Genomic DNA, 21,698 nt, shown 5'->3' on the forward strand with positions numbered 1-21,698 from the left:
ATCAATCAGGAGATCACATCCACCTACCTCCCCAGTGCAGTCTTACGATGGCTTCCAGGCACGAAATGTTAGTGCTCACTGACGTTCTTACAGCAGTTTTGTCGTTAGCCCTTACTTGGCAATTAATAGTTAACTTTTCAAAAGTATGTCCTATTAACTCCCAGCACAGCCTGTTAACTCCCCACACACCTTAGGGTTAATGACATGCATTTTCATATAACAGGTGCTCAAAATGTTTGGTTAGGATATTCACACTTAAGATATGCCATTTTCAATCATTTAAATAAAACCATCTCACAATTGAAAGGGATACTCGAGAACTCTATTAAGACAATAATTTACAAAGATAACAAGAATGCCTCATTCTCTTTCAGGAAAATATAAGGATTAAGATTTTTAAAAAGAGCATTGGGACAAAAAGCCATCAAACACTGAATCTTCATTCCAAGGAACATTTTAGTTCCTGAAAGAACTCCACGGCGATGAAGAAAGCAACATTTGGAATACTGTAATTTTCTATTTTAAATGTCAAGAATAGCAATAACCAAATAGAGCCAATCAAATTTAAGAGAACAGAAAATATATTTCTGCTCATGGTTAATTACTAATGTTAGAATGTGAAAGAATTTTTCGTGTCAACATGTGAGAAGACAATATTTCACAGTGAAAAAAGCCATTGAGGATCTTCAACTGGAAGCTCACTCCATACATATATTCAGTGTATATTGTAACTTGTTTTGAATAGAGTTTAAGGTACTTTTGTAATAATGTAATTAAAGTCTGTCCACATTAATTAAAAAATGTTTAAGCTTCTTGAAGGTAAGCCATGTATGCCAAGAATTTTGTTGTATTCCTCACCACATTTTCTTATGTTGGGTAATTAATGCTGTAATATATACCTCAGATGCTTGAGGCAGGAGTGTCAGAGAGAAAAGGGAAGGATTCTGTGGATGTTTGGAGATGGGTCAGTTGTCTCCAATGAAAGACATTACCCTGTTCATGCCTACCACAAATGCTTTCTGTAAGGATTAAAGGAACATTGCAGGTAAGAGTTTTGCAGAGGTCCTGGTACATAACAGTACTTAATACTTCTTTTTGAACACATATTTAATGAGCATCTACATGTGCTGTATGCTGTTCTAGGTGCTGGGAATTCCAAACAGAAGAAAGTGAAGTCCTTGTTCTCATGAAGCTTATAGTGTAGTGGCAGGTGACAAACAAATTGACCCTTAGATATAACACGTTAGGTGGAAATACCTAAATATGAAAATAATTAAAAAGGGGGTAAGCAGACAGAATAGAAAAGGAGGTGTGTGGTGCACACATGTCCTATTTTGTAAAGGATGTTAAGGGAAACCTTCTCTGGTAAGACCTGAGAAAGTGTGAGGGCGGGGCTTGTGGATGCATGGGAAAAAGCTTTCCAAGGAGAGGAAACACCAAGTGCAGTGTTCTGGAGTAGGAAAGTATCCTTGGAATGTTTAAGGACCAAGAGGGATTCCAGGGGGCTAGAGCCCAGTGAGCTGGGGGAAGAGAGGAAGGACATAAGGACAGTAATGTGAAGGTGGCAGGATCAGGTGGGGTCTCACAGGCGTTGGTAAGTGACCTGCCTGTATTTGAAAAGGTAATACATACTAGCTATTATCAAACGTTGTAACTGTAAGGGATTTAACACATCAGAAATAAGTAGTGTCTGTCATTGTTCTTTAACTAATCCAGTTCAACTAGATTATAAGTGGTTAAGCCCTATGAAATCGTAGTTTCTATGGGCCCAAAACGGTGGAATATTGTCATAAGGTTCAATCAGATTTACTGGATAGGGTTGGTAAAAAAAGCAAAGAACATGAGCTTTATAATGAAATATAACCAGACTTGAATCTCAGACTCAGGACTCAATAGCTATAGTCTTGGACAAGTTACTTTGTCCTTGGGTTTCCCCTTATGTAAAATGAGGATCACCCTATAACCTAAGCCACAAGTTTGTACTGATGATTAAATGAGATACATACTTAAAGCAATTGGTGCAGGGCCGGACCTTAATAAATAAGAGAGCCAATTAAGAAAGGGGAGTGCATCTTTTACACCAGCAGATCAAATGAATAAATCCCCGTCAAAACATTTTAAAAGTATGTATCATTTTCCTAGGTACTGAAGAAGTATACTTTACTTAGTGAAGATCCAACGGCTTTTTGATTAAATTACTATTTCCTGCATTTATACAATTCATCCGTTAAACAGATAATTCTATGGCTCTCAAAACAGCTATGGATGTTGGAGAATTTAAAATGAGAGTTGATTGTTTTTCACTTTCTCTACCAAGGTAATTTCATTTCCTCTATCAAAGTAACAATTTAATAAACGAATTCTGCTCTTTAAACGAAAAGGCCAGAAAGGCCACTCACTGTTCGAAATTCTTTTAGTAACTTCAATACAACTCAAATCTACAAGTGCTCTTCAGAATTTGTGTGAAGCAAAATTTTACAATAAAAACCACTTAAGTTCACAGTTTAAACACAGTAAGACATGATAAGCAGAAATTTCGGCCACATATATCTCTCATAACGATCAATTTGATATTAATCATTTTGTCCACATTACTAACTGAACATACTATAAAGGCCTTGCCATAACATAAAGGCAGATTTAGTGCCTGACAACTTCTATAAATAAGAGGACTTCATTGTTGCATTTCAGAAAATCCTTCCTCAAACAAATCTAAATATTTGAAATCCATCATTCTGTATGCAAAAGCCTCTTGTCCGCTGTACGACTATTTTTCACGTCTGTAAAAATAAATGCTGACTTTTGCTTTTCACACTATGGGCACGCTCTTTACTTCATACTGTGGCCTCACCCTATTACCGAAGACTGATGCCATCGTGAAGCGAAACGTTTCAAATACGGTTTCCGTTCCCACTATCACTTAGCACCCCGCCGTGCTCATCTCTAACTATGCATTCGTTTCAGAATAACGGATTGGTGCAACAAGCACCCCCCGCCCCGAGAGCACGCGTCACGTTCGGCGGACGGACGGGGTGACACGGGGACCCGCCGCGCCCACGCCGCCCACGCCCTGCTCGCCCGGGGCGCTCTTGAGGTTTCTCTCCGCTGTGCTGCTTGCCAGCATCCCAGTAAATCACGAGAACCGAAGGGAACCGAGGAGACGACGGGAAGGTCGTCACGCGTGGTCCCATCGGCGACCTGGTCCAGCACGCCCGGCGCAGAGTCCTGCAGCGGCAACACTGCGACGCGGGGCTCAGAGCGCCCCAAACTCCTGTCCTTTGCTCCCGCGCCCAACCCAGCGCACCGCAGCCGAGACCCAGGACCGGGCCGTGCTCGGAGCCTGGCGCTCCGAGGGTCCGACGACCGGGGCAAGCGGTGCGGCGCCGGTCAGGTCCCTGCACGGTGGGCGACAAGCCAGGATGCCCCTCGGAACCGTCTGGCCCAGCCCCGCCCTACACAGGCGCGCTCCGGGGCCTGCCCCCACCCCCAATGCGCGCTCGCGGGGCCCGGCGGGGGAGGAGCGACCCTCGGAAGGGGCGTGGCCATCGGGCTCGACGCGCGCACGCGCTCTCGGGCCCCACGGCTACGTGTCGTGCCACGTGACGCCCACCCCGAAAGTCCCCCGTGAAGCAACAGGACGTTTAAAAAAAATTCTTTTCTGGGGGATCGCGGGGAGGGTGGATGAGAGGTTTGGGGAAAATTGTAGTCACGGGCGGAGAGGCGGGAAGGCCGGGCGGCGGCGAGCGCAGCAAAGCGCGTCGTGGCGCGTCCCGCTGGAATTCCTCTCGCCTCACGCGCCAGCCCGACCGCGCCCGCGGCCCACAGCGGCAGGAGCGCGGCGAGCGGCCGCGGACCCCGCCCCGCCCCGTGGAAAGCACCGGCACCGGCGCCCCCTCCCCGTCCGTCGGCTCCGCAGCCCGAACTCGCCCCTCCCCGCGGCCTCGCCCGCTCGGGCGGCGACCCGGTCCCGGCGCCCAGGCCCGGGCTTGCGGAGCGCCGTCTCCCGTCACACTCAGACCACCGGCCCGCAGGCCGCCCGTCCCGCCGCGGGAGGGAAAGGAGGGGGAGAACTGGGGGGGCGGCGGCGGGAGCGCGCCTGCTGGCCCCGCTAACGGCCGCCCTGCGCGGCCCCGCCCGCCGCCGGCCCCCGGCCCTCCCCGCGCCGCGCCCCTCCCCCCGCCGCCGCTGCTGCCGCCGCCGCCGCTGGCAGCGCAGCCTGAACTGAGGCGAACTCCGCCGCCAAGTGAGTGAGGAGGAGGAGGAGAAGGAGGAGGAGGAAGAGGAGGAGCGCAGTCAGAGCGCGGCGGCAGCGGCAGAGGCAGAGGCGCCGCGGCGGGGACCAGCCCAGAGAGACCCCGAGCCCGCGGCACAGGCGGCGGCGGCGCTGAGCGGGCGCGACCAGCCGAGCGAGCGGCGGCGGCCCCGGCTCCTCCTCGTCCGGCGCCAGCGGCCCGCTCCCGCACTCGACCCGCCGAGACCCGCCTCCCGCCCGCCGGCCTCGTGAGGGACGCGCCGAGCCGGGCGGCCGAGGAGCGGCGGCGGCCGGGAGCGCGTCGGGCCCGGTCGGAAAGTGCCTGCGGGGGGCGGGCGAGCGCGCGGTGCCGGCCGCCCCGGGGCTCGGCGCGGGAGCCGGAGCGGGAGCCGGCGCGGAGCCGGACGCCGAGTCCCGAGCGGCCGGCGGCCGGGGCTCGCCCCCGCCCCTCCCTCCTCTCCTCCGGCGGCGGCGGCGGCGGCGGCGGGCGGAGTGAGCTGCGGAGCCTGGAATATGGTCGGGGAAATGGAAACGAAGGAGAAGCCGAAGCCCACCCCAGATTACCTGATGCAGCTGATGAACGACAAGAAGCTCATGAGCAGCCTGCCCAACTTCTGCGGGATCTTCAACCACCTCGAGCGGCTGCTGGACGAAGGTGAGCCGCCTCCCCGGCCCCGGCCGCCGACCCCCGCCGGGGGCGGCCCTTCGCCCTGCTCGGGACGGTGGGTGGGGAGGGCGGGAAGGTCACCGCCGAGAGGGACCGCGCGCCCCAGGGGACAGGGAGGCCGAGAAGGCGCACAAAGGAGGCGCCGGGCACGGCTCGCGGCGGGCGGGCCAGAGCCGGGGGGCGCGGAGCCAGGGCGGGCCCGCTGGGGCAGGACGTCCCCCGCCCGGCCGGGACCCCGCTGTGCCGGCGCTCAAGTTTGTGCTCGGGGAAGGCTGCGGGGCGATGCCTCCAGCCCCTCTTGTTTTCGTGGTCGTATTTCCGAAATTCGGGCGGGGGCTGCTCCGGCTCGGAGGTCCTCCCGGAACCCGCCCCGAGAGCAGGGCCCGCGCCGCCGGCCTAGAGGACACGCGTGTCCCCGACCCGGCCCCGCTCGCCCGCCCGGCCTCCGAGCCCGCTGTAGTCGCGGTTTCCGAATCTTTTTCATTTGGGAGCACTTTTCTCTCCTAAGGACTTCGGTGGGATTCCTAAAGAAAAGATTTAGTGGGAAATTTCATGTTTTTGGAGTTTGTGTAGCTTGTAAATACTCAAGTGGAAGTCAGCGTGGGGCTTGTTAATTTAAAGAAATTCCGTGGGAGGCCGAAAGTAATGCTGATGTGGCCGAAGGCGAGGACAAAATGACAGCGAGCAACACTTTTTGTCCTTTTGTTTGGGGAAGCGAGAACTGTTAGAGAGTTTAACTTCACTTTTTTGGGGGGGGGGGCGTGGAATACGAAATACCGCGATGACAGATCTAAACGTAATCCTGAGTTTGAAAGAACTTGGGCGGAGGGTTTTCTCCCGGGGACGCAGCCGCCCTAGTTTGTAGGACGGGAATCGAGACGTTTGAAAGGGCGAAAAGAAAATTCAGCAGAAGTTTGCAAAAAAGCTTTGTTGGTGGAGCGCTGTGGGGAGCGAAGACTGACAAGAAGATTTGTGTTGGCCAACTCTGGAATTTCTTTAAGAAGTTCTTGTAGCAATAACCTGGAGTGTTGGTTTCCAGTAGCTGTGGGTTTCTGTGGACGCCTAGGGAAAACAATATGACCAACAAAAAAGTCTATTTTGAAAATCGAGTAGCAAGGAGTTTCTTTTTTCTGTTTAGAAGCATCACCGCAGGACTGTTTAAAGAAAGCTGAAAACTATACTCATATGCTGTGGAGATAAACAGTGGATTTTAAATTCTTTGCACGAATTTTAAGATTTTAAAATAGACTTAGGAAAAAGGTCTGAAATTTAGGGAGCTGGTATGTCACTGAAGAACAAAAGACCGGAAATGTTTCCGTGATAAAAGATGGTTAAAGAAGAATCCCAGGAGCTTTTGTTGTCTTGAAAGTCTTAGAAGTAATTTTAAAATAGAAAACAGGTATTACTGCTTCCTGGTTGTTTTGCTTTTATATGTTAAACGTACGGCAGTAGCCTGTATTGACGTAGGCATTTTCCACTGTTGGAATAATAAATCTATTAATTTCAAGTTGCTACAGAGAAAAATTGAGCTGTCCCTTTAAGGGGTTCTGCTTTTCCTATTTGTGTTGGCATTTGAAAGATTGTGGAGGCTGAAAACTTTCTGGAATGTCAAAAAAAAAAAAAAAATCGCTGGAACTCTTAAATTGGGTATTTCCGAATGTGAACGCTAAGGGGCGCCAGTTATTTTTTCAACTATGAAAACGTTTGGAACAAAAGTGTGTAATGTACTCAGTAATCTGACCTATATGAAATTTAGTTGAAATTTAAATTATAGATTATTTTATCTGTCATTGTGTGTTCGTAAATGTGTTTGCAAACGTTGTGAACACCTTCTTTAAAATTATTGGCCCAATTTTATCACGTTTCAAAAACAATACATACGCTATTGTTTTCTTCTTGTCATATTTTAGTTGTTTCAGTAGTATTAGTAACAGTTGCTGGTGAAAATTTTTTTCGTAAGTGCGGTTGTTTAGAAGGAGTCCTTTATAGATGTTAAAAGGAAAATAGGCCTTGACAGTATTTAGGTTTAATTAAATTAAAATTATATGGCATTCTTATAATATTGAATTCAATCAAATGGCATAGGAAATTATTAAAAGTTTGGAAATACTCTCGCCTTATGTGTACTGTTTACAAAGCTAAATAATTCGAGTTTTTTCGACTAGTTCTAAAAGGCTTCACACTGTGCCTTTATGTTGATCTAAAATATCTAAAGAATTTGGAGTTGGTTCCCTGTTAAAAAGTTTTTAATCTTCGGCGCTAGTATTTTTTAGTCTTCCAAATGTAGAAATTTCAATTATCTCCCAACAAAGGGTTGCCCATTTCTCTTTGGGAATAGCAACCGTTTGAGTTTTAAATGCAGGAGACCACTAGTTTAGGATGATATATTCTAAATAATTTTTAATTTTTTAAATTTGCTTTACTCCATCTCTCAGTCTATCTTCAGTTTTAGCCTTTGTAAAGATTGCTTCCGTATGATAACTAGTATGTTTAAAATGGACAACATAATGACTAGGAAGTTTGTTTTTTTATCAGACCAGTACAAACATGCAGGAAAAGGGGCTATTCCTTAGTGTGGAATAAGCTGCTTCCTGTAATTGTTAGCCTTATTTTAAACTTAATTTGACTTAAAAATATTGGTTTCTGAAGTGCATCACATTTTCTTCTTGCTGAATGATTTAATTGTGAAATTTGGCAAGTTGTGCTTTATCCACAAAGGCCTGTCTTTGTCCAAAACAAATTAATCATGACTTCTATTTGTGGTTAGGAATTACATTTTCCTTTGTCCATAATGCTTGGCTGAAAAATTACTTTTAAATCTAGCTAAAACTGTAGATTTTACTTTCGTGATTAGTGTACTAAAGTTACGACATTATACTTAGAATAAATGTATTTTCTGATAATTAGAAATTTTGAACGAGACTTTAGCAATTTTATTTCAAAATATTTTTCAAAGAAGCTTTTAAAAAAGTTCCCTGTCACTTTGAGAATTTTTATTTGGCTAGTTACAAATTTGGGAATTTAGTGTGCTAGTTTTTCCTGGTTAATTAAAACTCGAATGCTTTAGAATGAGCATTTTAATTCCATGTCCAGTTGAACATTAGTTTGTTCCTTCACTGTGGATAATCTTTCTGTTTTACTTGTGTATTTTGGGCGGTGGGGGGTGTTAGTCTTTCCTCCCAAATCTTCAACATGGTTGTTTTAAGTTGTGAATACTTTCTAGTTTGCGACAGTCATACAAAGGAAACAACTTAGTTGATAATTATAATACTTAAGAATCTTTTATTGAAGATAGAGATGATTACAGGATTACAGATAAAACCTAGGTCTTTAACTGCTCTCTCTTCAGATCATCCATGGGAAAGAGCAGTTAATTCGCGAAGTTTGGGGGCTTTTTTAAAGAGACCTTTCTTTGTCTTGAAACTTAAACAGCAGTAGTTGAATGAAAATTCTGTTTTTTATGAAGTTTTGCAATTTAGAATTGAGAAAGTGAAGAATAATATTAGTTTGACTTAATAAATCCCAAATAGGGGAAGTAAAGAACTAGATATTTTAAAATCAGAGTTCGAATTTTTATTTTTTTAAGCGGAAGGGAGATTAAAGCTGCTGATGTGAAATCAAAAAACGAATAGTATGGTTTGTGAGGAAGGATGGTCTAAATAAATCTTTTTATTGTGGGTATCAGAAAAATTAATGCGTGGCTCAGAAAAAGTGAGCAAACAATGTTAGATTCTATTACTGATTTGAAAAATTACATCATTTTCTGATGATCTTTTATGTTTTGATAATAAAAATTTTTTAACCTCAGTTTAGCTTCTTACCCTGCCTGCTCCCTCTCTTAAAAATGTGAGGAAAAATATTTTAAATTAAAACTTGCTTTACTAGTTAGCATTTTTTCATGTTAATGCTTATTTCCATTTATGCGTATGTTATTATTGACTGTATCATGGGGTCAGTTTTCTTGCACTTGATTTTTTTGTTTGTTTTCCTGAGAAACCTTGCTTGTCTGCAAAAGCTTTGGTTTAAAAATTATATGGCCATTGATACTGCGAGAACTCTTGCTTTATAGGTTTCTTATACTTTTAGCTTTTCTTTTTGTCTGAAGAAGCATTCTTTGTTGACAGTAATCAATATCTGTGACAAACAGATTTTACTTAAGGTGAAATAATTAATCCGTTCTGTAGGAGCTAAGATTTTGCTTTTGTAAACAAGCCCTTTGAATTAGTTGTAATAAGAAGGAAGCCAATATTTATTAACCAGTTCTTTCCATAATCCTCCTTTCTCCTCACTTAGGAGGTGTTACCAGCTATATATGGCAATAATGGGAATCGTCATTTGTATCAGTATAGGTTATTTATTCAGCATTCATTCTGTGTTTTTGAAGCTTAACTGCCTGGTAGGAAGGAAAGTGATTCCTTTTTAAACTTTATCCAGTTTATATGTCTTATAGTAAAAGTTGTACTCCCAAAGTTATAACACAATTCAGTTAATAGAAATAAGTCTCTTTGTTAATCATATTTATTAGTGTATTTGGTATGAATGCCTTTTCTTTGAGAATATCAAGTTAAAACAAGTTAATTTGACTTTTTAGCTATTTTGTGCACATTATATTTCTTCTATTATTGCCTGCTAATTATATACCACTGTCCTGGAGCTGATTGAAATTTGTCAGTTTTCCATAAGAACAAAAGACTTTTGGTTTCCTTTTTAAGGGAAATACTTAGATTCTTGTGACAAAAGAGTGAAGTATATATTAACACCCTCCAACCCCCAACCCCGCTTTGACCTGGCCTTTACTGAAGCAAGATTTAGGTGCTCCTTTTTTTGAGGAAAACGTCTGAGCATATTGGCCTCAAATTATTGGGGAGCTCTTGACTTAAAAGTTAGTTATAGTTTGAAATATACAGGAAAAGTTAAGCAATGAAAAACTTATATTTTAAGTAATGAAAAACTTATATTTATTACATTTTAAGAGTAGAACTACGAGAATACATGGTAAAAAAAACATATGAAATTTAAAAATTTTAAACCTTTTTTCGTAAACTGTCAGTGTCAATATTTTTACAGGGTGTCAGTATTATCTTTCAAATAGTATTTGAAGAGATGTATAGGAAAAAAAGAAGAAATACAAAACATTTCTTCTTGGATGTGACTGAGTGTAAGGAAAATTAAAGGAATATTGTAGGCTTATATTATTTCAGGGCTGCAGGGGCCTGGAGAATCATTTCGTAGGTACACAGACTGAGGTCTGGAAAGGTTGTGCCTTGTCCATATCACAAGGCAAGGGTAGTAGCAGAGCTGGAATGATCATGACTCTGAGTTCTGCCTTCTGATCTGTTTTGTGATGTGCCACTCTGTAAGTGGAACTGTAGGGGAAAAAAACCAGAATATTTCCATGTGCTAAAAAACTGCTGTTGCCTCAAGTTGTGAACATGAAGAAAAAGCAAATGGGTGTTTTTTTTGTTTGTTTTTTGTTTTTTTTTTCTAATTCTAAGATAAGTTAGACTTGAACAAATGCCAGTCAAAATCTTGGAGCCAGAATGTTATTTTTTACATGGTAAAAAATCTTTATGATAATTAAGAGGCTGAAAGTGAGAAAGTAAAGGTGGTTTTTTTTAGAAGGTTTCAACTCATTCACTTAAACTTCTTTGTAACCAGAGGATAGAGCCTCAGTTCTTTAAATAATGTGGTACAAATAAATCCCTTGTGTACTTAATAGTGTTGTTGCTATTAATATTACTATTATTCATAACTACTCAAGAGGAAATATTTCTGATTGGAAGATTTAATATACAGGTATAATACTGCTGAGTGATTCAAGTCAAAACTTGCATCAGTTTTAGATCAGCATGGGGTAAATAGCCCAGAGATTTATCAGATAGGAAGAGTGCCAGTCAGGAGATGGATGATTATGAATTGAGTGGAAATGGATGTTGTACTAGGTAACCATTACATCCCATTCCTTATGCCAGCATCTGGAGATGATTGACTTTTAATTTCAAGTATATTGAAACAAATTAAGTATAAGCTACTGTTCTTTGTTTGCTGTGTTACAGTAAATGTGTCCCTCTGATACAGTTGTTACATGGCAGGTGAATAAATTTTTTAAGACAATATAAAAATTTCAAACTCAGGACAAAAAAAAATACTCTGAAATTAACTGTACCTAATCCCCTACTATTATTGCTGCTACCACCATGTTTGCAGTTATACCACCATTGTTATGACAGGTATTTAAGTGTTAATTCTGTGTATGTGTACATGCATATGCATGAGCCAGTATAAAGGTGAACATGAGTTTGTATTCTGTGCTTATGCTGATGAGACCACGTAGTGAAGTAAGAGTTCTTAACTATAGATCTGGGTTCTAATCATGACTCTACAGTTAACTAATTAGTTTGGTGATCTTACCTCTCTAAACCTCAGTTTCTTCATCTGTAAATGGAATTATCAACTGCTCTGCCAACCTCAAATCCAAATACTCTGAGGCTGAAGAGTATTTTGTGCAAAAGAACTTCTCATACGATAAGGTAGTAGTATCATCTAATTTCTATCAACATTTTTAGGTTTATTGGACAATCAGATAAGCAAAGCAACTTGTAAAGGATGAGAAATGAAAAGAAAAAGGGACAGAGGTAATTTATTTATCCATGTGGGTGTCAGCTGGTTTTTATGAGCACAAGAATCACTCATGGCTGGCACTCTGGTAGTTCAGAAGAAGTCACTTTGAGTTGAAGTATCTAGTAAAGTTTTTTTTAAAGAAGTGGAACCTGAGTTGGTATTAACAGTTTGTAGGATTTAATGAGGTGAATGGTAAGGTTGAAGATGTTACAGAAGAAGGGAAAGTGTAGCAGTGTCATAATGGTGGTGGTGGGAGACTGCAGGACTTGTTGAGGAAATGGGTATAGATTAAGTTGGAATGGCAAATGCATGTAGAGAAGTAGTGGGAATTGAGAGAAGACTAGAGAGAGAGAACTAGATTAGGGCTAGATTGTGGTAGGCCTTAAATGCCAGAATAAATAGTATGTATTTTATTCTGAAGGTTGTAGGGAATCATTGAAGGCTTGGATGATTTGGGGGTGTTGTAATGAACTCTTTGTGGGTAAACTAAAAAGAGTATATAGAACATATGGGTTTAAGGAAGTAGAAATTGGATGCAGCGTGATGAGTTAAGCTATTGCATGTGGTTAACCCATTAGGAAAATTTTTTGGATAGTTGTATTTTCTCAAAATAGTATTTAATAAAACAAATTTATATTGAGCTTTCTGTATTTTATATTTCAACTCTTTAGAGTTTTTTTTAGTGTGTTTTAACTAGAAACAAACACAAGTGGGGTTTTTTTTCATTACTTACAAGTTAGTGTATTCATCCTGAAGTATTGAGAACATGTGGAGCTCATTTGTTTAGCCATCAGCCCAATTTTTGGTCAGAGAGAATTGAGCTTTCATTTTATGTGAGTTAAAGAGAATTGAAGAAACTCTTGGTTAGGGAGAACATTAGGAGTTCTTGTATTAGTTTGACTTGGAGAAGTCCCAGTCTCACTGATTTGTTAAATCTATATGTTTTACCAAGTACAATGATTTTCTGAGAACTTTATTATAGTCATCAACCATTTTACTTGCTATTATTTAATTATATTCGTTTTTATGTTGATTATTTTCAGTAAATTAGAGATATATTGACATTTCATCCCTAAATATTTGTGTATCTCTTTAAAAATTGACATTTTACTACAAAGTGACATCACACTGAAAAAAATGGGTTAATCCTATACATTCATGCATTGGTTAATATAATAACCAATCCATATTCGGGTTTCTGGAGTTGTCCCTCAAATGTCCGTTATAGCTTTATAGTCCAAACCAGAATCTGACTCAGTACCAGTCATTGAATCTTGCTGTGACTTTGACTTCTTAAGTATAGAACCATCTTTTTTTCTTTCTTTCTTTTTTTTTTTTTTATTTTTTTTTTATGATACTGGTTTAACTTCCTTGACCAGGGCTTGTTCTTTTATGCCCTGTGTATCTAGTACTTTGGGCGTTAGTTCTGAAGGATAAAATAGGTTCCAGTATAACATCTTTGTCTAGAGTCCATCCTGGGGGTGTTTTATACGTCATGTTGCATCACATCGGGAGGCACAGTAACTGGTTCTACCATTAGTGGAGCTAAGGTTGATCCCTGAATTAGAGTGGAATAGACTGATCCTTCCACTGTAAAGTTAGTTTTTTTCCTCTTGAGAATGGAAGTTAAACACTATAGCATTAGATTGCCCCATCAACTCTTCACACCATGGTTTTAACCAGTTGCTAATCTTTGTCTGAATCAGTTTCATTAGAACTTGCACCGTGATGATTTTCTAATTCTACCCTTCTTTCTACAATTAGTTGGCATTCTTGGGAAGGTACAGCTTTCCCTTACCAACAGGGAGTATGTTGCTATTTTGAAATAAGTTCCTAATGGGAAAGCCAGATAGATGCTTATTCTTATTGTTAGTTGGTTCCCAAAGTAAAGTGTTGGTTTGCTAGCTGCCCCAAATGGAGACTGGTCCATTTTTTCTCTTTCATGATCTTCATTATGGGCTCATGGATCATCGTTATGGACTCATGGATTTTGTAAGTTGACTGTAATTATTATTGATGTTCAAATTGTCACAACTTTGGCCAGTGATAATTAAACTTGATCCTTTGTCTTTTGAAATCTTCCTTGCTTTCTGGGCCGATGTGATGATGCTTCTAATCTCTTGTTGTGCCTTCCCTGTCTCACAGATAAGAATTGGCCATTGTTCCAAGGTTCTTTTCGGTGGGAATGGTATTAGAGACTTGAATTTAGGAGTTCATTGCTGTTGGGATGAGATTACTTCCAGGCCATTTTCTGTGGACAGAGCTAGATAGTATCAGTTTTGAAATTCATGAGTTCATATTTGTATTTTCAATTCTATTTTAACATTTTTTCTTACTCTTATAATCATCTTTTTTTCTGTCAACACCAATCTAATGTGGTTTCTGACAATGACATAATTACTTATTTGCTTTACAATATAAAGAAAATACCTTCAAAATAATGATATTGATGATAATATTCGAATAACAGTAAATTTATTGGATATGTTTAATTTTTAAAAAATACATTTTAGCCATGTTACAGACTATAAGTATAGCCAGTGACTCATTCTTCCAATTGATTATAATTTTCTTCATTCCTTTTTTTTTTTTTTTTTGTCTTATCTTATATTTCTAAGTTTTTGGTTTTTACCAAATCTTGTTTTTGACTTTTTGATGCTGTCACTTATTAGCTAAATTCTTTTGTTGTAGTGACTGTTTCTGGTAGCTTTTACCTGGTGTCCAGCAGAAGTTAGAGGAAAATATGCATATGTTTTTAAATTAGGGGTTTGTGTGTGTGTTTTCTGGTGATATGATCCAGAAAGATAGCTAACTTATAAGGAAATAGTTGTTCTGTTTAGACTAGTGCTCTGTATCTTAAGCATGAGGAGTAGGAAAAGAAGAGAAAATAACAGGCAAATGTTTTAATTTGGTGAATTCTTCTGAATGTTGGTAAAAGAATATGTATAGCTCTTTAAGTTTTTAAAGTCCTGCGTGGTAGAGAAAACTCCTAGGTAGAATTGAAATTAAGTATTAAAATTGTATTTCTAAGTACAGTAGTTACACACTCTGTACTGAAAACTTTTTGTCTTTTAAGAACTTTTAATAGTAAGGAACTTATGTTCCAGCAGATGGGGATATTAGTACACAAAAGAGAGCATTTAGTGATTAAAATGTGTTGAGAAATAACCCTTTTGTCAGAATAGGACATTTTTCTCCTTTAAATTGTAAGAGAATTGCTCAGGAATATAATGAATAGTAGTTATTGAATTTAATATTTGGGGAGACATGTGAATAAGTCGTGATATTACTTTAAAGAACTTGCCTTTTTAAGAGTTGGTATGTTAGAGCACTGTGTACTAACACCAAGGTCAAGGGTTTGGATCCCCTTACCAGCCAGCCCCCAAAACAAAACAAACAAACAAAAAGAGATGATGTGTTGACTATATTAAATATAACTGGTTTGGAACATGGGATTGATTACTGCAGTTATCTGAAATAGTCTCTGCCTTTATAGCTTAGTTGTTTGAAGGGCTTTTGTTTGTTTTGGTGGGGGACTGGGTCAGATATATTGAGAGGTATCTTATTTGTACATTATCTTTGCAATTCTAAAGTCTTTAACCAGGCCATTCATTTGTTTATTAATGTAAGTCAGAAAATAATGTGTGTACTGGTTTACTATTATATATTATATGAAGAGAAAGTTCTTTTGATATCATAATTTTATTGTAGTAATAAAAAAGTTATCAGAAGTACAAATATACTCTTATCTCACTTTATTATTATAGTTTATAGCATTATAGCACTCCTTGTCAGGATTTTTTAGCTGGGTAAATATTATATATTTTGCTTTAAACTATGCCTTGCAGTCATTGAAGAAATATTGCTCACTTAAGTTCTTTCTTAGATATGATTTGGATGTGTATTGTTGCTGATAATTAATGCATTTATATAATATTTTTATAGTTTAGTTATGTTGAACTTTTTTAAAACTTTGGATGCTGTTGTAAAATACCTTTTTTCCCCTTAATTACATGAAATTGAACTATAAACATGAGAGAAGATATCCATGGCTTTGATTGTATGTAGAGAACCAGGGAGGAAGAGATTGACTGTGGTACCTTTGTAGGACTGATAATCATTTGCATTTTATGTTTTCCCCCCAGACTATTCTTTTTCTCTTTTCTCTTATTACTAAAATGTACAGAATTGAAGATCCAAATGTTTTCAATTCATCTTTGGCAGTAGCATGGTTTGTGGCCTCTTTCAGTCCTAGTAGAGGTGGTGTCAAAGGCAGAGAGATATAGCACATTGCCTTTTAAACCTTAACGGGAATTATTACTTTTCAGGGAAAGTTAGGAAGGGCCAATTTTGTGTATACATTTTTAAGATCGCTTCTTATAATTGAGAGTTTATGAGAAGCGTGATTTTTTTTTTCCTCCCAGTAATCATTAAAAACTGTGTGGTTATAAAGAACTACACGCATTTTATTCTTATCATAACAAATATTCTTCATCTTATGGGGAAAAACTAAAACGTATCAATTAAAAAGTGAAAATCGCCTTTAATTCAGTGATAATCAATCTTAACATTTAGGTGAATTTCCTTCTAGTTGCTCCCCCCCCCCATATATGGATATAACAAAATTGTGATCATATTCTTTTAAAATATAATTTTTATGGTAACATATTCCCTGTTATTTAGATATATTATAATTTACTTAACTATTCTCTATTGGACATGCCACTTGCTTTCAGGAAGTATGTGTAATAATAACACCAAATGGTTTTGGAAGTTTGTTACTCACTTTTTAAAAACCTAAGTTACTACATATTATAACTCCCCTCATTCCCACAGGAGAGACTGGAGGCTTCCGAGGGTGGCTTGGTCATTGCTGGACTGGGTAGAGATGTCAGGGGGGTGTGGCAAAAACCCTTGCTCCCCACCACCCCAGCTTGGGAACCGCTTCTTGCTGCAGCTCAGTGGTCACCGCTGGGCTGGTTGCATGTGGTGGGGGTGGGGGGACGTGGCCGAGGCCCTCGGGATCCGGGGAGCCCTGGGCGCTTTCTGCTGCGGCTCGTGGTCATCGCAGAATGCCATTTATGTATGTTTGTGATTGTGTTGGGTTTAGGAATATATTGGATACATGGAGAAAGAGGTACATCTGGATTAGTGGCTGTGCGAATTCTAGAGCTGATTAATCTAAGCTCTAAAACCATATGAGTTGCTCCTGTATCATATGGTTTTTGGCGGTATGCCTTTTGTTCTCCCTTCTCTCCCTTTGCTTTAGGTCTGATGGCTTGAAAGACTGTGGTCTTAGATTAGAAGGGAGAGAATGAAGATCTGCTAATTTAACTTTGAACTGAGGGTGGCTTTATGGAAGTGTTTGCAACATGTGTTCCATGGAGTACTGGCCTCCTGAGGTAGTCTAAGAATAGAAAGGTTCTGTAGTCAGAGAAGTGCTGCATGCTCCTTTTGTGAATTCAGCATGTATTGATATATTAAATATCCAGGATCTGCAGAAAAGAAAGTTAATCTGGTTTAATTGAGCATTTTCCAAAGCTACTTCATAGGGGGAATACCTTTTCTCTTTCCTTTTTCTTCTTATACTAGTGCTTTGAGGACATATAATAGGAAACTTTGGTGGGGAGGCAGGATTAAATAATAATTGTTTGGGAATCTTAAACTATTTTTGAATGAGAATGCTGGGTCAGGTCAGATCAAAGTACCCTTTGGAATAAATAGTTAAATTTCAGTTTCCTTGGGCTTCAAGTTTCAGCAGAAAGGAAGCAAGAAAAAGTGTTTTTTCTGGCTTTAATTAAATAACAATTTAGCCAAATGGTTTCAGTAATGAATTTTACTTAATTAAAATGTATCCATTGTTTATTATTTTAATTAAATTATTATTATTATTTTTTTAAAGATGACCGGTAAGGGGATCTTAACCCTTGGCTTGGTGTTGTCAGCACCATGCTCAACCAGTAAGCTAACCGGCCATCCCTATATAGGATCCGAACCCAGGGCCTTGGTATTCTCAGCGCCACACCTCTCCCGAGTGAACCATGGGCTGGCCCAAAATGTATCCATTGTTTAAATAAAAATTTATACCTGATGTTTTCTAAAATGTAAATTTCTAAGTACAAGAAAACTGACATAGAAGCCTGAACACTTAAACATCAATGAAACTTGCATTAAAGTAGGTATACACAGAGAAGTATGCTCATGTTCTAACATAAACCTGGTTTCTTTCTAAAATTTTTAAATATGGGAACTACTGAATTGTAAGGTGAGGAAGAATTATTAAATTTTGGAAATAACATTGTTCATTTAAACAAGCATTAAGATGCAGTATTGAAATAGTTTTGTGAGATCTGTAAGATATTAACCAGTTGAGGGTTTTTTTGGTGAATTTAGATTTTAATCTGTGAATATATTTTCTCTTTTTTCCTCTTGTTGTTCAGTCATGTCATAAAGTGAAGTGTTGATGACCTTTATAGTTTGTGGCAGTCTTTAAAAAAGGGAAGTATAAGGGTTTATGGTAGAGTAATAGCATTTCACTTGGAAGGCCCAAATATTTTTGTTCAAAGAAAAAACCTGTAATTCGGAGATTTTAAAGCTGGAATGGATCTTAGAGATCAATTTCATTCTTCAGTATATATGTAAATGATGTTCATTTACAGAGTGTTTGCAGAACTTTTAAAGGTTAGAAATTGCTGGTTTCAGGAATGGTTTTTGTGACAGAAAGACCTATAGATCTAACTTATATTATTATCAAGTAAGAGTATCTGTAGGCCTGATCCCCTCTAAGGAGACTTATGTTCTGACTGATAATTTGTGTAATATGACTATCTTCTGATGTGAATAGACTTAATTATTTTAAATTCTATTTCATCACTTGAAATATCTACCCAGGGTATTCTTAACTTTTCCTCTAAATAAGAATAAAATTAAGCATCTAATGTACAGAGTAATGTTATCATTAAACTGATGTTAAGCCAAAGACAAGAGGTTCTTCTGGGTTCATGGTAGTCTCCATTAGCAATTTTCAACAGGCCAAATTTAGATCTGGGACCAACGGAATGTGTATTTGCGTAAGGGTTTTCACTGTCCATGTAATACAAAATATAAATAATTTAAAATCTTGTTAGAGTAGGATGTTCATTTCCCCCATTTCCTTAGAGTTGGGTTATTTGCCTTAGAATAATGAGTTAAAAGTCTAAGATAGAGATAAAAGAAAGTGAGAAAGCCACTTGTCTTCCAAATACTCAGTTCAGATTCTCTGCCATTGCTAGAGTAATATTTAGAGATGTGTTTGTGTTGATGTTCTCTACAGGTTGTATTTTATACGCTATGATAGGCTTTGCCTAAATTTTGAAGGGTGATTAGTTGAGAAGAGGTGTCTGAAGACACTTTATGTTGTTTTTTTATAAATCTTGAATGAAAGAAAACATGAAAAGGGGAAGTGAGTAGAGAGATAAATGGATCCCGTAAGAGAATGATAGTAATTAGGGAAGATGAAAGTTAAGATCTGAGGTAGAAAATCGTAGGTCTGTTTTTAGGTTATAGGAAAATTGATTTGATTTATTTTACACGGTGGTAAGGGGAATGAGTCTTATTTTTCACATTTCATTTTCAGCCACATGAAACTTGATTTTCATTCGATTTCTTTAATTGAAATGTATTAACTAAATATCACAGGTTATATAATAGTAGCATTGCTGTTTTGTTACATGGTACTGCAGATGTGTCTCAAGTTGTTGAGCAGCCTTGAACATTAAAATATTAGTTACTTTGTGGATGTTTAAAGGCAGATGGCTTGGATCCTGAGAAGGGTGAAAGAGTGAAAGTATTGGAGCAAGTAGTGATAATTAAGAGGATCCTCAAGTGAAAGTCTTTGATTTTGTGAATTGAGAGTCTCTTTGATTGTTAATGTTATTGTTATTAAATAACAAATACACATGTCCTGACTATAAACATGAACTAGAAAAAGGTAACGTGTCTTAAATTTTTAAAATGCTACCCAGAAAGAGAAGTACTTTGTTAGAAGCCAGAATATGTACATATACATATATAAAAATATACAACTGAAATGAAAGTTTCATGAAGTAGTTTTTGTCTGTACTAGTTTTTAAATGATCTAGTACTTTTCTGTTATATTTCATTTTAAAAAATGCTGATTGTGACTAATAATATTGATTTAATGGGTTGTGACTTGCACAGTTTAAGCAAAACTGATGTTGACTCTTTGTATGATTTAGCGTTCAACAAACTTTTTTAAACATCCGGTATTTTGCTGGGTGCTGTGATACAAAGATGAGTAAGATATATTCTAGTCCTCAAGGGGTCAAACAGTGATATGGAGAGAGAAATGAAAGTATAAAAAACTGCAGTGCTTTAACTGCTATAACAGAGGCATGCCACGTTTAAGATGGAACAGACCACACTGTTTCCCAGTAGGAAGATGAAAGTTTCTCACAGGTTCACGTATTATGTAATCTGATAACTCCTGTTGTTACAGGCTTAATTTAATATGAAATCTAATTATCTGTCTTTTACTCCTGTAAATTCTAAAATGAATAATATCAAGTTTTCTTGAAAATAAAGCATTTCTGAATTTTTGGCTTCTTGGCCAATTTTGTCAGTAAATATTGATGATTATATAGGTAATCTTTTAAAAAGAATCTGTATTTCACAAATAATATTTTTCTAAATATGTCATGATGAGTAGCTTTATTGTCAGTATTTGGGGAATACTCCTTTTTTGACTTTTTTCTCCTCTATATTGTGACTTATTAAGAAATGTTAAAGTCAGGTAAAAGTGTTGTATAAACATATATGTTTGACCATTAGCTGTTTGCCCAGGTGGTGAAAATTAAACTATAAAACAAACCATGAAGTTCTAAATAATGGAATAAAAGATAGATACTTAATTATCCAACACTTAAAAATGATTATGTCTTTTTACTGCAGTTTGGCAATACCTTATATTGATTGGCTTTTCATCTGTGGTTAATTCATTCACAATATCACTGAATTTAAAAATTAGAAGTTTAGTTGTATTTTATCCAAAAAACTTGGTAAAATTCTATGGAATTTAGTTTCTGTGGGTTATACAGTTGTTACAGGTTTTTCCTCTGAGTGATAGGCTGCTTCATCAGGTTGAAGAAGCTAATGTCTGAATGGATGTAGTGGTTGCCTTAGAATGATTTTGCCGTTAGCAGTGAAAAATGTTTTCCTTATAGTTCTTGTGCAGCAGGCCATGGAGTAAAGCACATTTTTATAATAAAGGTGATGAATTTAATCGCAAACTGGCAGCCAAATGGAAATTGCAGACCTTGATACTGGGAGAAAATTGCCTATAAAGCAACTCTTGAGAGAACAGGCTTTAAATTTATCCACCCATTTCGACATTGAGGAGAGCATAGGAATCATAGGATATTTTGCTTGGCCTGCTTAGTTCAGATGAATGACACTGAGTGTTCTGTTTAAGAGCTAGAGATAGTTGGTTTAAAGTTGCTTAAGCTTTATATGTAAAGAAAGCCTTTAGCACATACATTTTGTATTCTATTAAATATTTAAAATATTGCTATCCTTTTATATCTCAGCACATGATATGCCTAATGAACTGAAATCCATTTACTACATTTCTAGTCATATGCCATGTATTTCATGTTTCTGCCATGTATTCAAGGAACTGCAGTCTTAAACGATGCAGAGTACTCTGGATTTACAAGTAACACTCAACTAATAGAATGTCTGTCATATAAATTATCAGTCTTTACTGTTTTATATTGTATTTTAAACAGTTTGTATTCTAAAATTTAAAGATAGAATGGCAGAATTTCTATTATAGGAAATCTGAACTTTGTAATTTTTTTTTTTTTTTATCTGTAAGTGACTAATGCTTGTCATTTCTCAGGACTAACCTGACCTTTGATATACAGAATTTAGAGTGTTTAATCATGAATCTAGGTACATTGTGGTATGTATTTTGAGATGCACTTTCCCCCCCATGATACACATATTTATTAACAAGTAGCTATGTCCAAGTTCAGATAATTATTTGTGAGTATTGAAAAGTGAGGCCTATCCAGGGGTGGTAAATGTTTAAAATGTAAAAATGCTAATGTAAAATATAAAAATAGTATTATTATACTTATTGAACCAGCTGGGTTCTAA

The 21,698-nt window shown here is 38.7% G+C and overlaps 1 protein-coding gene across 8 annotated transcripts in view; it reads left to right on the plus strand.

The window, feature by feature from the left end:
• The first annotated feature begins 4,538 nt into the window (after positions 1-4,538).
• Positions 4,539-21,698, plus strand: part of QKI (QKI, KH domain containing RNA binding) — a 184,555-nt gene continuing 167,395 nt past the window's right edge. For 3 of the 8 annotated variants that reach the window (XR_010023630.1, XM_063097380.1, XM_063097381.1), the window contains exon 1: positions 4,541-4,907. Coding sequence is in view for 7 of the 8 variants with exons in the window: in XM_063097380.1 (XP_062953450.1) it covers positions 4,766-4,907 (142 nt within the window). In the remaining variant the exon portion in view is untranslated. Of the gene's footprint in view, positions 4,908-21,698 lie in introns of all 8 variants that reach the window. The other 5 variants (XM_063097377.1, XM_063097378.1, XM_063097379.1 and 2 more) reach the window with 4 other exon arrangements.

This window comes from Cynocephalus volans, chromosome 5, assembly GCF_027409185.1.
Source record: "Cynocephalus volans isolate mCynVol1 chromosome 5, mCynVol1.pri, whole genome shotgun sequence".
Classification (NCBI taxonomy): domain Eukaryota; kingdom Metazoa; phylum Chordata; class Mammalia; order Dermoptera; family Cynocephalidae; genus Cynocephalus; species Cynocephalus volans.